Genomic DNA, 12611 nt, shown 5'->3' with positions numbered 1-12611 from the left:
CAGTAAAACAGTCTGAGAAGTCTGGGACTGTTCATAAAACATTCAGGACGCCACAGTTTACTTCACACTACTGAAGCTGCTCCTCCTTTAGGAACCGCCGCGGAGTCAGTAATAATTTTGCTTTCAGATTATAACGCTATTATGGTGAACAAGATGATATTGCCCAGCCCTACCCTAGAGCCAGCGAAGTCCCACCAGATGAAGCGTTTCTGATTTGAGCTGAGAGATGAGCAGGGAGATGTGGGCCTCTACCATCAAGGGAATTATCATGAGTCATGTACACATACTTCCCACATTGTTGTGATATGAAGCTGGGTGAAAATTGGCAAAGTATCCCTTTAACTCCGGGACTTTCAGTAATCTTTGACTGAAAGATGCAAAATACTTCTCTTTGTGGCAGTTTCTTTGTCCCCTCCATGTTTCACTATGTGACTCTGCTTTGACTTAGTACTCATCGCTTTGATCCCATATTACCCTGACAGAGACTAAGTTAATTTTACATTTCATGAATAATATCACAGGTAATGAATCACTTTATAGTTTAACATCAGAGTCACACACAGGTCTGCCACGTAGTTCACATTCACAGTACTTGCAGTGTAAGGAGATTCATCTACTGTATATTTTAATATGGTGTAATTGCATTTTGTGTATTAATTTAATCTGCATAACTGCTTGTTATTATGTTATTGTCCTTGCAGGGAGTTGTCTTATAATCCTGCCTAGTTAGTTCTGACCTGATTACAGCGTGTTCACACCCACTTTTTGGTTTGCACCTGTATTAATTATAATGTGAATGTGACTCTCTGATAATCTGACAGCTGGCACCAGCTTTTATACAAGTATACTGTCTTGTCTCAACATGCCCAGGTAACACTGAAAGCTAAGACAGGTGGGCATTATTCAAATCTATTAACTGTTACATTACTTTGCACACAGGTTTGTTCATTTGTGTTGGTTTGTAATTTTTTTTTTTACTGATTTTTTGGTGCAAGCGTGTGTGTGACTGACCTCCAGCTCTGCTTTCTGCACCATGACCTGAGAGGAGACACGGCTGCCTTCGTCTCCGCACACCGCCTTCAGTTCGTCTTTATTGAGGGAAAACAGCTGAGCTCCGGTCAGGATCCCCAAACATTCAACAGTCCTGCAGACAAACAGGCAATTCATTCACATATCATTATTATTATACATACATTTACTTTATTTCTTACTTTGCACATAGTTTCCAGTAGTGAGAACACCATTCAAAAAGACACAGATGTGATCAATAACATTAATAACGACCAGTTTCCTTTGGGTTGTGTCTTCACCGCTCATTTCATGAAACTCAGCCATCATTCATGTTATTAATTACACCTGCTCATTCCGGTTGATCCTAATTGAATGTCGAATTTCATGGCAATCCATTCAATTTTTGTTGAGACATTTTACTCAATCAACCCCATGGTGGCTCTGGAGGAAAATGAATGTCTGAACAAAATATAAAAATAACTACAAATCTATTGTGCTGAAGAAATACAATACTTCCTGATATTTCAGTGGGAACTTGAAGGTGTGTGGAGGTATTTTGATATGCTGGATTGATGAGCATCATGGATGACTTACGGCTTTGAAAAACCTTTCGAGCTGAGCCATGCGGTCACCTGCTCTGGATTTGAGTCATAGGTGAGCGGTACTTGGCTGCTGGGTGATCGCTCCACGCGGTACTTCCTGGTGGGCGGCTGGCTCTTGTTAGCAGTGATCTTAATTAACAACTCATTGTTGACCTCATCCATCACTGTAGCACAGACGCAGGGCAGAAGCAGACGTCAGAACGAGAACAGCTCTTACATATCTGTAGTTCCTAGATTCCTGATTTTGTTTTTTGTGTTCACTCACTTTTGTCTTTGGGTCTGCCCTTGTTGAAGCTGTCTCCATGGCTCAGGGTGCCAGGAGGGGACGTCCTGTAGCCTTGCTGCAACCGCACACATAGACACAAACACACCTCATAAGAAAACAACCGCAGTCACTATTATTCCAAAAACAGGTTTGTCTTTCATCTCTCTGGCGGCTGATACATTTTTGCCCAGGAGCCAAAAGAGAAAATATGTGTGTGAAAGTATCTGACACCAGGAAGAGAAGCTGCATGCAGCACCTGCTGCAGGGCGTTGGTGAACCTGCATGCAGCGTGAATGAGTGCAGTGTGTGTCTGTAGGAATGTAGGCCTTCAGTAAGGGTGGGAAAACACTGTTGCATGATCACCAGAGTTTGTACCTAAACCTGCACTTGTGTAGGACCTGTGTTCAGACGACACACAACTGCAAGTGTTCCTGTTATTTAGCTTTTATCTGTGATGTTTGATGCATTATCCTGTGATAAACTTTGTATTAAATCAAAATGTTAAAAAAATTTCTACATACTACACATCGTTTATTATTTGTCTGCATTTTGTATTCGTCTGATTTCTTATTTATCTCTGGAGTCTCTTTATCATGACACTAATTCTGTTATCTGTTTGTATCCTAATCATCTTTCGTACTTTAAACCCGGATGAAACAATTTCCCAAAACAAATTACGCCACAAGCAGCAATAAAGAAACCTTGAGCTGTCTCATTAAATTAGACTTTCCTTATAACTGCTTGCATTTCTCAGAATTCACTGTGACACTTCTTGACAACACGCCTAAGCTTGTGCAGTTCAGATAAGGATCACGACTGCAGGCAAAGTAACTTGAAGTGATACGGACGCATATATGAGGTACAAAACACTGGAAAAAATCTATTCAAAACACAACATGTCCTGTGGCTGCAGGCTGGTATACCCAGTCAAATGCAGACAAACTGGACTCTTAAAACTGCTGCAAAACCTGAAATCTAAAATGTTTTCTGTGCAGCTACTAACATAGAAATGTTTAAGTGAATCTCTTCTCTCTCTGTGCTCCTCCAAACTACTGTGGGTGTTCATCAAAGACTATAATGTCAATGCAGTGCATATGTAGTGCAGCAGATCACCTGGTTATAGATGGCTTCTGGCTCCTCTATTTTCACAACATCCAGGATGTTAAACGGGACGTAGCCGGCCTGACCGCTGCGATTCCGTAGTTTCCACCACTGTTTGTCATCCTCTATCACCTGCGAGACATATTTCACATCTCACTCCACAGCACTGAAAACACTTGACCTGGCAAAATTTCTTCAGTGGCACTGGACATCAGTTCATTTGTACAAAGAGTTCACAAAAGACATAATCAAACTTAGCAATTGTTAAATGACACCGACAACTTTCGTCTATGCCGCTGTCAGGCCACACTGCATTTTGTTTTCCGCAGTCACTTTGCTTGTTCCACCGTCCACCATTTTCTGTTAGTGGGGATAGCAACGGCAAAGAACTTACACTGATACTCTAGGTTAACAACTGAGAGCTACCGATGGCCATTGTGAGAATTAAAGCACCATCCTCTTCCTGTTTTGGTTGTGCAATTGTTGACAGACTTCCTTTGTGCTTTAAATCGAGCCTTCATTTTCCTGGCAGATTGTACCCGGTGGCAGACAGAACTGCACAGTGAAAGCGAGGCTTATAGCGAACCAATCTAAATGCAGATGCTGTCATTATTCTTTAACCATTACATTGTGCAATCAACATTTGCTTTATGATGATAAGTTAAAGCAAAAACTTGTCTATTTCCACTTTAACATCACAGAAGGTCGGTTTATGTTTCACTAGGGTTTGCATCATCCCTGCCACATGATACAATGTACATCTGCATTTGGTTTAAATTCAGAAGTATGTGTCAACCTTCACATGAAGGACATGTTAATATGACTTTGTCTTTACCTCGAGGATTTCGTCCTGCAGCACTGACAGCTCGTTGGCATTCCGTGCTACAAAGTGGTAGCGAATTTTGGCATATTTGCGGGTGAGGGTAGTCCCATTATAAGACCTGTAAAGACACAGGGTTTCCTGTCATCACCATCTGATGTGTCTTTGTGTGAAAGAGTCAACAAAGTGTATAAAGGATGTCATTACTTACCCATTCGATGAGTTTGAGGAGTGTGTTCCGTAATACTAAAAAAAAGCAGACAGATTGTTACATTTTCAGGAGTTGGGACCTGCTATTGTCACTACATTCACAGGTGGTGGATAATAAACAAAACTCTTACATCCTCAGCTGAGTGTTTTCTGTAATCGGGGCTGGTGGGAGACCCTAATGGCCCCATGGGCCCTTCTGTTTCCCATGAGGCCGCCCTGAAGATCTCTGCTGGTGGCTCCCAGCCATTACGAAACTTTGGGAGATAAAGAGGAGCGCACTGATCCCTGGGCCACTCCGCTCTGCAGAAGGAGGGATAGGTTGGTCAAAAGGGGACCTTCAAGCTGCATATAGACACAGATGAAGCCAGCAGTAATAATGCATATACGTCTAAGTGTCCTGGGAAAAGACACTGAACCGATGGTCAAGCCAGTACTTTGGTAGATCATTGCTGTGTGTGTGAATGAGAGACAAAGTGTAAAGCGCTTTGGATAAAAGTGTGGACATTTACGTACCTGGGTTTGGTCCATCCGTCACCCAGCAGCTCAAAGATGGTCATCTCTTTGGGGCTGAGGTGTCCTCGCAGGAAGTCAACAGTGTCTTTGGAAAGGTGGGGGGAGATTACTGTACGCACCAGTTCAGGACTCCCACAGCTCTGCAGCACCTGTGGACATATTCAGACATTTACTAACCAACTACAGACTAGGGACATATTTTCTGCATATAATATATATTAATGGTACCAAATCATTACTTTTTTGGATTATCTTGAGTAATCGGGTCATAATTTCTGGAAAGAGACACTGCTGTTGAGTTTTTCAAATCAATATTTTGGGCACTTTGAGCACCACAAGCCGAGTGCCATCTAGTTCCATTACATTGGAGAGAAGGCAGACATCTCTACGACTGATTTCTGCAACACTCGGCAACTCACACAAATAATCTACATTGATAAAAAAATATGTATTTTTTGTTTGAGGGTGAACTGTCCTTTTAATCTAAAGATGCTTTGTTACTTTCAAAAGGCAAAAAAATAATAAATATCCAGCAATAATCAACAGCACCATACAGGATAAAACATAAACCGTTAGCTGCATCACAAATCTCTGCATCTTATTTACACTGCTAAACAATTTAAAACAGACCACACGTGTCTAAAGCTGCTGCACACTGAGGCTGACTGTTGAGGACAGCTGGAGGCCGTGGGGCCACACTTTGAATATTACTGCGCCAGCGTTATCTCGACCTTATCAAGCAAATCCAAAGTGTCCAGAGGTTACTGCACCATATCAACTGGAAGAGCCTAATCACTGCGTCTCTATCCAGCAGTATCGAAGGTGTGGCACGAACACTGCAGCTTGGGAAACCAACATTATGTGAGTGTGGCTGCACCTGAGTCAGTGTTGAAAGCCACGTCGCTCCAGTCTGGTAAGAGTTTAGCAGAGTGGCAGTGGGTGTGGTGCCAGAAAAAATACAAACAACAGGAGGAATGTCTAATCGCGACAATGCAAACACTAAACTGCTTTGCTTCTGTGCATTTAAAAAAGCTCAGAGTGATTTTGTCAGATATGCCTGTGGGCTCGGTCAACATTGAGAGTATTCACTGACATGGAGAACTTATTTAGCGTGACATGGATTTATACTGTTGAAAGAAACAAACAGTTTGTATTCAGGATGATCATCCATATAAACCTGTTTGACATCAGACACACTTTAAACAGATTTACAGCTCTTACCAGCTCCAGAGGGCCGAAGAGGAAATGAATCAGCTCCGACGCGCTGGGATTCTGTATGTGCTTCTTCAGTTTGGCCTGCAGGGGGCGCCATGATAGACACACAGACAGTGAGAAGGTGATAAAGAGAGGACAGCTAATGAAGGAGGAGAGGTTAGGAGGCTGTGATATCTCACCAAGAGGTTGAGGGCCAGCTTCAGTTTCTGCAGACTATCAATGAACTCTGCTTCAGTGGGGGGCTTGGCTCGCAGGGTCAGCATGCCCTCTGTAAACAACCAGAGCAACAATGACCACACACAGACTCCAGAGTTACCGCCCGCCATACAGACACATTACACACAGGATGCAGGTTTCACTCTCTGGCAACAGTTCAAGGAAATCTTGCTATTTTATTTGCCATGGGTGGATTATGAGACTAAGGGCCCCTGGGCAAAAACAGGCAAAGGGTCCCACCTTCTCTCCTGCACAGGAGCAAAGGCTTTGTGGTTTTGCCTCGTACTTTTTTTCTTGTTTTGCATCTCTTTGTTGCCATTATTCATGTTTTTTTTCCGGTTTTGTGTTTCTTTGCAGCTCCTTTGCATCTCATTGTAGTCATTTTAAATCTTTTCCTGGTCGGTACATGTTACAGGGATTTGAGTGGGGCTTTCCCTGGTGACATGGTCAGTAATCCCTCCGTGAAATTAGCAATAATGATAAGATAGTTAATAAATAGCTTCACAGACAAATAGTCCACCATGGCCTGAGAGCAACAACCCAAGAAAAAATGTGCTGCATCATGGTTTCTCAACAAAGGTCCCAAAATTCTCACAACCCCAGAAATCAGAGTTATGTCATGTGAGTTTGAGAGTGATACTCCGTTAAACTGTATTTTCAGGGGTGAGTAGAGCTGAATTACATAAAGATTATGATATACTTACTGATTTAGTTTCAACTCAGAAATATTTTAGTTTGCCGAGATTCTAACCCCAAAGTTGAGAAACAGATTCTCTGGATAGAGAATACATCGTTTTCAGCACATCTGTTGGTGTCGTAGGGATGGGAAACCACTGAACTTGTTCCAAATTGTTCGATCCATCATAATCGAATGCATCCAAGCTCATTAATTCCTTTTATCAAGGCTGAAAGGTTTTCTGACAGCTGCACATTACAAAACAATGTCAAAGTCATGCCTCTATGTCACAGCAGAGAGGAGGAAGGAGCCCAAAGTGAGGCTTCATTTCATAAAGAAAGATGACTACAGTGCTGCTTCAGGGCTGTACAGTGCAACTTACAGTATGCCGCACATGCTACGTAAATATTGGTCCAGGGATGAATGAAATTGCGTCAGTAACACCCGTGTGATTCAGCTCTGTGCTGCCTGTGTGTGAGACTGAGCTGCTTCTTTGTTTGAGGTGATGGTTTGTGTGTGAAGTGAGTCGATAGTGTACAAACATTTTCTCACTTCAAATACACTGTGCTCAGACTCAGAGATAATAAACAACTGCATTGACACTGAAAGCCTGTGTAGACCTCCTTTTTTTCCCACACAGAAAATTGATCAGGAATCAGTAAAAGCTATGGTATCAATAAATCAGGGAAAACACACATTTGTGTTACTTCTCATCAAATGATGTGGGAAGGTAACACAGACTGTATGTGTTCTTGAACTTCACCAGGCACACAGAAAACAACACATCATTTTGAGCCTCACATGTGTTACATGTACAACACGTCTCGCTGCACAGGGAACGAGATGTGTTGAAATACAAACACAGCATCACAGCACTGCCAGTGTTGGGTGGTTAAACATTACTCAGCAACATGTAATACTATCACTTTGCACAGTTATAATTATGGGAAACAGCTGCTATTACACTTTTAGTCCATAAATGAGATGACAGATGAAAATAGTTTGACTCATTTATAATCTGCATCTCATGCCAGCCTCCTTTTGGTAGTGCCAATTATTTGACTTTGTTAGGTGTACACTTAAATTCAGACAGCAGTACACCATCAGTGCTCCCAGGGAATGACTAAGTATTATTATCTCAGTAATGACAACTGAGTAATGAGTATTGTTATGACTTAACAGAACCCCAAACTGGCCACTGCTACCACACATGAATCACTGGAGACGAGAGTCCCGGGCCACAGGACACAAAAAGACACAAACATGGCGACGTGAGCAATGTGAACATATTGTCACTGCATTCGTGCCACCACAACAGAAGAAAGGGAGACAGACCTGCTGGTCCTTTCTTCTTATTCTTCTTACTCTTGTTGCGGTGGTTGAGCTGAGAAAAGGCCTCTGCCGCCTTTTGCAGCCGCGCCACAAAGATCTCTATGTCATCCAGGGCACAGTTGAGTATTTGCTGAGGGAGACAAACCCTGGGCTTTAGCACGAAGAATATACCATCATGAGACAGTGTAATGTAATGACAGGTGTGTGGATAAAAACACTCACCACATCCTTCTCAATGCGCTGGGCCAGCTTTTCATGTGACTCTGTGTCATTTTGTGCCAAGGCTCGTCGATCTACATGAAAAAAAGCTCATGTGAATGCAGCTATTGAATAAAATGTGAGCTTTGCATGTGCTTTCCTTTCCTGTACGTGTATTCTCACCCTGTGTGTTCATGGCTGCCACTCGTCCCTTCGCAGCAGGTGGGGGTCCCTTCGGGGCCGAGGGGGGAAGGATGGTTTCTCTGTGACGCTTCATTTTCTCCTGGTTCACCCTGGAGGAAGAAGAGGAGGCATTGAGACCTTCAGCACCGCAGTTAGCATCTAACTACCAATTACAGGTCAGTGTCACCTCCTTCACACTGTTTAAGAGTGTGTGTGTGTGTGTGTGTGTGTGTGTGTGTGTGTGTGTGTGTGTGTGTGTGTGCGCATGTGTGTGCTGCAGCACTGTTCTCACTTCAGAGTCTGAAGCCTCATTTTCTTTCCGTGCTTGTTGTCTCCAATGGCACTGTCAATATCTGCATGAACCATCTCAGCCTGGAGGAAGTGAGGAGAGAAGTTTATTTATTTACAGACTCCAGGTCCAATGATAAAAACAGACAACAGGTTACTAACAAACAGACAAACAAACAATATAGACAGCACTATGTCTGTCCACACATAGAGAGACACACAGAGCCAAGTTTTAAGGTTGACGGCAGTTTCACAGGTTGCCATAGTTACAGATCTAGGGCCTAGATAAAACTGCAATATTTTCATGTCAAACTGAGTGCTTGAAGTTTAATATCTCACTGCAAACTGACAATAATATCCACCTTATGTTGAATTCTACATGCTCTAAACAGGACAGATGCATCAATTAGATTCTATAAATAGGAATGCTTATTAGCATGCATGGTGAGAATTGGTTTATTTCTTGTTTCTGATTTTCTGTCATATGAATTTGAAGTGGACAACCAAAGGCACTGGAGTTACTTACAATACAATTCTTTCTATCTATGATCATCTGTGCCACAAAGCTCTGGCTGCTGCATGACGTTTGTTTTTCTCCTGAAACCACATCTGTAAGATTTTGAGAAACTATCCTAATCTTTCTCCACATTAAATTTGACAAGCGTCAGAGTTTTGGTAAGTGAGAAACACCACTTTTAAATTACACCGATCAGCCAAAACATGACAACTACTGACAGGTGAAGTGAATAATATTGATCATCTTGATACTATGCAATGTTCCGCTAGGAAACCTTTGGTCCTGGCATTCCTGGACCAAATACTGTTGCAGTCCAAGTACCCCTCATCATGGCAACAGCAATCCCTGATGGCAGTGGCCCCCTCCAGCAGAAAAATGTACCATACCAAGCTGCAAAAATGTTCAAGAATGGCAGGGATGTGATAAAGAACTTAAACATTGACCTGGCCCCCAAATTTCCCAGATCCCAATCTGGTCGAGGGCCTGGGGGACGTAGCCCAGAGGTACCCCAATCCATGGTGGAGTGCCTTTGGATCAGACTTGACTCTGACCTGTCGAGGCCTGAACACAGGACCTCAGGGAGGGGTCCTATGATGTCTGGCACCAGGGTGTTGGTGGCGGAACCTTCGAGTCCTGTAGGTTGTGAGGTGGGGTAATGCCACGCCCCACAGATGCTTGATCAGTTTGGGATCTGGCAAATTCGGAGGCCATATGACACCTTGAACTCTTTGTCAGTTCCTCAGGTCAGTCCTATGTAAGTTTTTGCAGTGTGGCATGGTGCATTGTCCTGCTGGGTGGGTCATTGCCATTAGGGAGTGCTACTGCCATGAGGGGAAGGTACCACATGATTGCCAGGACCCAAGATTTCCCAGCAGAACGCTACATTATAACAAGACTGTCAGTGTTATTCACTTCACCTCGGTGATCGGTTTATATTCTTTCAATCAAGATAAATGTAATGATCTAAAGGTTGTTATATTTACTGTGGATCCAATATGATTATCAACAGTTTCTTACTAGCGATGATTCAGATGATTTTGTCTTTATAGTGAGTTATAGTATAATGTCCTTTCAGTGCCAGATCCTCCCTTGAGCAAATATCTCTGAACAAAGCTGCAAAAATGTAATAGGATACACGCAAGCGCTCTGCCACCAATGGCACTGAAATCTGACCTGGCGCTGCAGCAACAGCAGCTCCGATTTACAAATGACATAAAACACAAAGCCAGCCGACCGTGCACCGACAATAATGGATGCAAACTGAGCCAAGCCCGGAATGTTTAAACTGAGACTCACCTCCACTTCATCACAGTGGAAGAAGTGGATGTCAGGTTTGTGCTGCTCCTTGTCCTGACACACCAGCAGCAGCACGGAGGGGTAACGAGTCTGATTCAGGACTGTCTGACACATGTGGATGGTGGGGAGGGGGAAGTTCTCCAACTCTTCCTGCAGGAGAACAACAGAGAAGTGGTCAGAGGCCTGGGCAGATTATGAGGCAATTGGCCCCTAGGCACACATATGCAAAATCTGGGAACCTTTACTGCATGTTAACATAATATTCATGATGTGCGTACAGATGTGCAACCATACCTGTGTGTCGCAGTCCAGCAGCCTCACCGCCTTGTCGGTGACCTGCAGGAGCATCTCCTGGGTCCAGATTTTGTCTTTTGAGTCCAGAAGGACCAGTTTCTTGATGGCATCATCCACTGTGACGATGGACTCTGTCTTGTCCATAATGAATGTGGAGAGATGCTGAGGAGAAAACAAGTTGAGTTGGAGATTGAAGGATACTATTTTTGGCTGTGAGGGGACAAAGACCTGGTGCAAATTAAAAGCTATGGCTGTATGGAAAAGTAGGACACTTAGGAGAGTTGATAGACACAATCTTTAACACACATTATTTCTAGTTAACTGGATATATTAAATTAATAGTTTGTCATTTTGGTAAAAAATCTCAATGTTTCTTGTATTTTATACCTTTCTTAGTCTTGTTTTAATTTCTGTTCTTTAGCTCTTTAATGGCGTTTTTATACGTATTTAAACGTCCTTTTATAATGTGTTTTGTTTGCACTTTGACTCAGTGCTTTTGATCTTTTATGTAGAGCACACTGAATTGCCTTATTGCTGTAAAGTGCTATCTTAATAAACCTGCCTTGCCTTTGCTTTCTTACAGCAAGTTAGATGATAAAATAATGGGAAGACCAGGGATGGTTGTAACAATGGGATGATTGCAACAGCAACACTTTGACCATGACGGAATGACCTATGAGTTATAATACATTTTTATTAGATGACCATTCCCTTCTTGACCTTGCATGTCACTCAGTTACTGGTTATATTAACCTTGGATAATTTTCATTTACATTTTATTTGGGTATCTACACCCTATTTGCATTTGCATTTATTTAGATATTCGCCCGCTGTTTGCATTTTATATTTAACTTCCTGTGTTTTTTATATTTTTATGCTCTCCAGCTTTTCTTATTTAATACAGTCTTTACTTTTTACTTCTTTTTTTTAAATCTATCTATCTATGTCATTTCCATAGCTGTGTAAAGAAGTGTACAGATTTTACAGCCAAAACACTGATTTTCAGATGTGAGAATATGTTCTGGGACCAAATCTGTATTTTGACTGGTACTGATACTGTTGAAATTAGAATTATAAAACTGGTATCAGATTAAAGAGAAGTCTCTTAGGTAAAATGTGAGGTATTGTATCTTTGCTCATTTTAAACCACTATGCTGCTCCAGAAGAGTCAGAGAGAAAAAACTGATAGAGGTGAGCTTGCACATGTACTAATGGCATCAGATGAAGTGAGGCAGGGAAAGACAGTCCCCAAATAATACTCTTTCTGCCCTGTGACACTGAGCATACACTGCAAGAAATAACAAAACCCCAAAGAATCAACACAGAGGATCAACACAAAGAGGATCAACACAGTGGCCCTGTGTGGGGAGTCACAGCAGTCAAAAACTCTTCAATGCACAGCAAAACGATGTTTGCCCAGTTACTTTACTGAGGCAGCAGGCTTGCATTTTGCACTCCATGTGAGTTACTAAGCATCTGACAGGTACAAGTTAGCGAGTCACACCTTAGCAGGAGTTGGTTATTACTGTATGTATCAGTGTTTTGTATTTGTGTTAATTTAATTAAGTTTTAAGTTTTAATTACTTTATTTATCCCCTAAGGGGAAATTCAATGTTTTCACTCAATTACACAGGTCTGAAAGACACACACATGACACGCACAAACAAACAGGACATATACGACACAAAGTGCATGTATAGGACAAACAGGACCTATACATGCACAAAGTGGAGAGATGTCAGAGTGAGGGGGCTGCCTTTTGGTCAGGCGCCCCGAGCGGTTGGGGGGTTCGGTGCATTGCTCAAGGGCACCTCGGCAGTACCCAGGAGGTGAACTGGCACCTCTCCAGCCACCAGTCCATATTTTGGTTCCCA

At 42.5% G+C, this 12611-nt stretch overlaps 1 protein-coding gene across 3 annotated transcripts in view; it reads right to left on the bottom strand.

The window, feature by feature from the left end:
• The window catches only part of eps8l2 (EPS8 like 2), a 34057-nt gene that overhangs the window by 3179 nt on the left and 18267 nt on the right, over nt 1-12611 (bottom strand). For all 3 annotated transcript variants that reach the window (XM_049574242.1, XM_049574241.1, XM_049574243.1), the window contains 16 exons: nt 10738-10899; nt 10444-10593; nt 8635-8714; nt 8343-8452; nt 8184-8254; nt 7965-8091; nt 5917-6005; nt 5744-5818; nt 4523-4671; nt 4141-4309; nt 4011-4045; nt 3815-3920; nt 2992-3111; nt 1879-1954; nt 1606-1777; nt 1012-1144 (listed from right to left, as the gene is read on the bottom strand). In XM_049574242.1, the coding sequence (XP_049430199.1) occupies nt 1012-1144; nt 1606-1777; nt 1879-1954; nt 2992-3111; nt 3815-3920; nt 4011-4045; nt 4141-4309; nt 4523-4671; nt 5744-5818; nt 5917-6005; nt 7965-8091; nt 8184-8254; nt 8343-8452; nt 8635-8714; nt 10444-10593; nt 10738-10899 (1824 nt within the window). The remainder of the gene's footprint in view (nt 1-1011; nt 1145-1605; nt 1778-1878; nt 1955-2991; nt 3112-3814; nt 3921-4010; nt 4046-4140; nt 4310-4522; nt 4672-5743; nt 5819-5916; nt 6006-7964; nt 8092-8183; nt 8255-8342; nt 8453-8634; nt 8715-10443; nt 10594-10737; nt 10900-12611) is intronic.

Source organism: Epinephelus fuscoguttatus, linkage group LG4 (genome assembly GCF_011397635.1).
Source record: "Epinephelus fuscoguttatus linkage group LG4, E.fuscoguttatus.final_Chr_v1".
Lineage (NCBI taxonomy): Eukaryota > Metazoa > Chordata > Actinopteri > Perciformes > Serranidae > Epinephelus > Epinephelus fuscoguttatus.
This window is presented reverse-complemented; position numbering and strand designations above follow the sequence as displayed.